This window comes from Mustela nigripes, chromosome 9 (genome assembly GCF_022355385.1).
Source record: "Mustela nigripes isolate SB6536 chromosome 9, MUSNIG.SB6536, whole genome shotgun sequence".
In the NCBI taxonomy this organism is placed as follows: domain Eukaryota; kingdom Metazoa; phylum Chordata; class Mammalia; order Carnivora; family Mustelidae; genus Mustela; species Mustela nigripes.
This window is the reverse complement of record NC_081565.1, coordinates 11,898,744-11,903,018: the sequence shown is the minus strand read 5'-3', so window position 1 is coordinate 11,903,018 and position 4,275 is coordinate 11,898,744. Positions and strand designations below refer to the sequence as shown.

At 40.9% G+C, this 4,275-nt stretch overlaps 1 protein-coding gene across 1 annotated transcript; it reads left to right on the top strand.

Annotated features, from left to right (window-relative positions):
- Positions 1-2,772: 2,772 nt before the first annotated feature.
- On the top strand, positions 2,773-3,699 carry LOC132025022 (olfactory receptor 1Q1-like). Its single transcript, XM_059412205.1, has one exon. It carries the CDS (start codon positions 2,773-2,775, stop codon positions 3,697-3,699), a length of 927 nt encoding a protein of 308 aa, XP_059268188.1.
- The last annotated feature ends 576 nt before the right edge of the window (positions 3,700-4,275 follow it).

The following is a 4,275-nucleotide window of genomic DNA, read 5'->3' as shown; positions in this document are numbered from 1 at the left end:
ATGGCATTAAAAGTATAGATTGCTCTAGGCAGTATAGACATTTTAACAATGTTTATTCTTCCGATCTAAGAGCATGGAATGGTCTTCCATCTTTTTGTGTCTTCTTCAATTTCTTTCATGAGTGTTCTGTATTTCCTCGAGTACAGATCCTTTACGTCTTTAGTTAGGTTTATTCCCAGGTATCTTATGGTTCTTGGTGCTATAGTAAATGGAATTGATTCCCTAATTTCCCTTTCTGTATTTTCATTGTTAATGTATAAGAAAGGCACTGATTTCTGCACATTGACTTTGTATCCTGCCACATTGCTCAATTGCTGTATGAGTGCTAGTAGTTTGGGGGTGGATTCTTTTGGGTTTTCCATATAAAGAATCATGTGAGACTATGGACTCTGAAAAACAATCTGAGGGTTTTGAAGGGGTGCGGGGTGGGAGGTTGGGGGAACCAGGTCGTGGGTATTAGAGAGGGCACAGATTGCATGTAGCACTGGGTGTGGTGCAAAAACAATGAATACTGTTATGCTGAAAAGAAACAAAAAATTTAAAAAAAAAGAAAAGTCATGTGAGGGGCATGAAATTCAGCATCTCATTTAATAGTCTCAAAAACTCTGAGTGAGCACCATATGGTTCCTTTTACAGACTGGGAAACTGGGGTTCAGGGAATCTAACTTGTTGAATCAAGAACTCGAATACAGCTCTGTCTGACTCTGAATCCCATTATTTCCCATCCTGTGCTCAGCTTCTCTACATTGCCTTTTCTGTATTGCTCCTCAAGCAGTAGTGAGAGCAGCTTAGGAACCCTTAAGTACGTGTAGACATGGACATGGCTGTGAGGGAGAGTTTGGAGTTAAGCTCTGGGAGCCAGAGAGCTACCTCTGCCTTTGTTAGCAACACACTGTAGCTGCGGATGCTAGACATTTAGTTTGGCGCAAAAGAGCGCAGCCTTATCCACTGCTACTTTTCTGCCACCTTCAAGCAAAAAAGGAAGGAAAAAAAATCAGAGGCCATAGGCTGGAAGTCATAAACGAATTTACTGAAGCCCGGCTGTACTCCGGGAAATCCTGTCCTTTCTACACTCAAGACCCATACTGGTTTCGGACTGCCAGTAGCAACAAATATAAATGTTTAACCTCTCATATAAATAAATAAAATCTTTAAAAAAACAAAAATAATAATTCAAAAAGATATAAGTACACTTATGTTCACTGCAGCATTATTTGCAATAGCCACAACACTGAAACAACCTAGCTGGTCCATCTATGGATGAACCGATAAAGAAGATGTAGTATATATATATATACAACGAAATACTATCCAGTCATTAAACGGAATGAAATCTTGCCATCTACAGCAACATGAGTGGACCTTGAGGGCACTATGCTAAGTGAAATAAATCAGAGAAAAACAAATACCATATGATATCACTTATATGAGGAACTTAAAGGGGGAAAAAAACTCTGGGTGCCTGGGTGGCTCAGTCAGTTAAGCATCCAACTCTTGATTTCAACTCAGGTCATGATCTCAGGGTTGTAAGAACAACCCCACATTGGGCTCTGTGCTGGGTGTGCAGCCTGCTTAAGATTCTTTCTCTCAAGAGAACCCTCCTGCACTGTTGGTGGGAATGCAATCTGGTGCACCCACTCTGGAAAACAGTATGGAGGTCCCTCAAAAAGTTGAAACCAGAGCTACCCTATGACCCAGCAATTGCACTACCAGGTATTTACTTCAAAGACACAAATGTAGTGATCCAAAGGGGCACATCCACCCCTGTATTTATAGCAGCAATGTCCACAATACCCGAACTATAGGAAGAACCTAGATGTCCATCAACAGGAGAATGGATAAAGATGTGGTATCTATATACAATGGAATATTATACAGCCATCAAAAAATGAAAACTTGCCATTTGCCATGACATGGATGGAACTAGAGGTTATTATGTAAAGTGGAATAATCAGAGAAAGACAATTATCATAAGATCTCACTGAGATAAGGAATTCGAGAAACAAGACAGAGAATGATAGGGGAAGGGAAGGAAAAATGAAATAAGACAAAGGCAGGGAGGGAGATAAACCATAAGAGACTCTTAATCTCAGGAAACAAACTGAGGGTTGCTGGAGTGGAAGGGGGTGGAAGGAATGGGGTGGCTGGGTAATGGACTCTGGGGAGGGTATGTGCTATGGTGAGCACTGTGAATTGCTAAAGATGAATCACAGACCTGTACCCCTGAAACAAATAATACATTATATGTTAATTAAAATTAAAATAAAGAAGTAAATAAAAAGATTTTCTCTCTCCCTCTCCTTTTCCCCTTCCCCCACTGCTAACGTGTGCTGACATGCATGCTCTCTCTCTCTCTCATAAAAGAAAAGAAAATAAAAGAAAAAAATCTCATAGATGCAGAGAACAGATTGGTGGTTGCCAGAGGCAGAGGGCAGGGAGTGGTGAAATGAGTGAAGGGGTTCAAAGGTACAAACTTCCAGTTATAAAATAAGTCATGAGAATGTAATGTACAACATGGTGAATACAGTTGATAATATTACATCACATATTTAAAAGTTGCTAAGAGAGTATATCTTCAAAAAGTCTTCATCACAGGAAAAAAATTGTAATTGTGTATGGGGATGGATGTTAACTAGAGTTATTGTGGTGACCATTTTGCAACATATACAAATACTGAATCATTATGGTGTACACCTGAAACAAATATAATGTTATATGGCAATTATATATCTCAATAAAAAGTATTAAATCTGTTTGTTCTTATAGCAACTGATGGTCAATACCAACTGGACCAGTGTATCCCATTTTGTTCTCTTGGGCATTTCTGCCCAGCCGGAAGAGAAGGTTCCACTCTTCCTTCTTTTTCTACTGATGTATGCAATCAACATTTCGGGGAACTTTGCCATCATCACACTGATTATCTCTACTCCACGCCTCCACACCCCCATGTATATCTTCCTCAGTAACTTGGCTTTGGCAGACATCTGCTTCACCTCCACCACAGTCCCCAAAATGCTACAGAACATTTTTTCTCCTACCAAGGCTATTTCCTACATGGGATGCTTAGCTCAGACTTATTTCTTCATTTGCTTTGCAGCCATGGAAAACTTCCTTCTGGCTGCAATGGCCTATGACAGATACATTGCCATATGCTACCCTCTCCACTACCCTAGGATCCTGACCAGAATGCTATGTTCACAGATGGTGGCTCTGTGCCAGATCCTCTCTCATCTTCATGCCATGCTGCACACCTTTCTCATGGGCCGTTTGATCTTCTGTGCAGATAACAAGATCCCCCATTTCTTCTGTGACCTCTACCCTCTGATGAAGATTTCCTGCTCCAGCCCCTACCTCAACACCCTAATGATTCATACAGAGGGTGTTGTTGTCATCAATGGAGCTCTGGTCTTTATCATTGCTTCCTATGCCCGCATCATCTCAGTGGTCCTCCGGAGCCCCTCAGCCAAGAGCAAGTGGAGAGCCTTTTCTACCTGTGGCTCTCACCTCACTGTGGTGGCTATCTTCTATGGCACACTCACATGGGTCTACTTCCGGCCTCTTACCAGCTATTCAGCACCTGAGGGTCGCATCCTGACAGTCATGTACACAGTGGTAACCCCCATGTTGAACCCCTTCATTTATAGCCTGAGGAATGGGGATGTCAAGGGAGCCTTCAGAAAATGGGTGAGCAGAATATGAACTTCTTCCTTCAGCTAAAATCCCAAAACACAGTTTCTAGTTTTATCTATGATTCTGGGAAAACAATTTTGTCCCTCACATATCTGTTTCCATTAGAACTTCCTAGAAATATCCAAATTAGGTATATATTATGGATTTTACCACTAAATATTGTTCTGAGCTATCCCTTAAACCAAAAAGCACAGGAAACTATGTATTTAGTTATAACTGAGAGTGTGCTCTGGGTCTGCCATTAAACAACAGGGTTGTAATATACTTCAATGTAGGCAGCAGAAAACAATTCTGGTTAATTCATAGATTTATTAAAAGTGTATGTGGAACTCATGAATTTCCACGAAGGCTAAGCAACCAGGCTCAATCAAATGGAAAAGACTAAGAAAGGTTGTATAGTCAGAACCACAGTCAAGTTCTATTTTTAATTTCTTGAGGAATCTCCACACTGTTCTCCAAAGAGGCTGCACCAACTTGCATTCCCAACAACAGTGTAAGAGGGTTCCCCTTTCTCCACATCCTCTCCAACACATGTTGTTTCTTGTCTTGCTAATTTTGGCCATTCTAACTGGTGTAAGGTGATAT

What these genes read in the sequence shown, in the direction of transcription:
- LOC132025022 (XM_059412205.1), top strand. Translation starts at nt 2,773, where the DNA reads ATGGTCAATACCAACTGGACCAGTGTATCCCATTTTGTTCTCTTGGGC.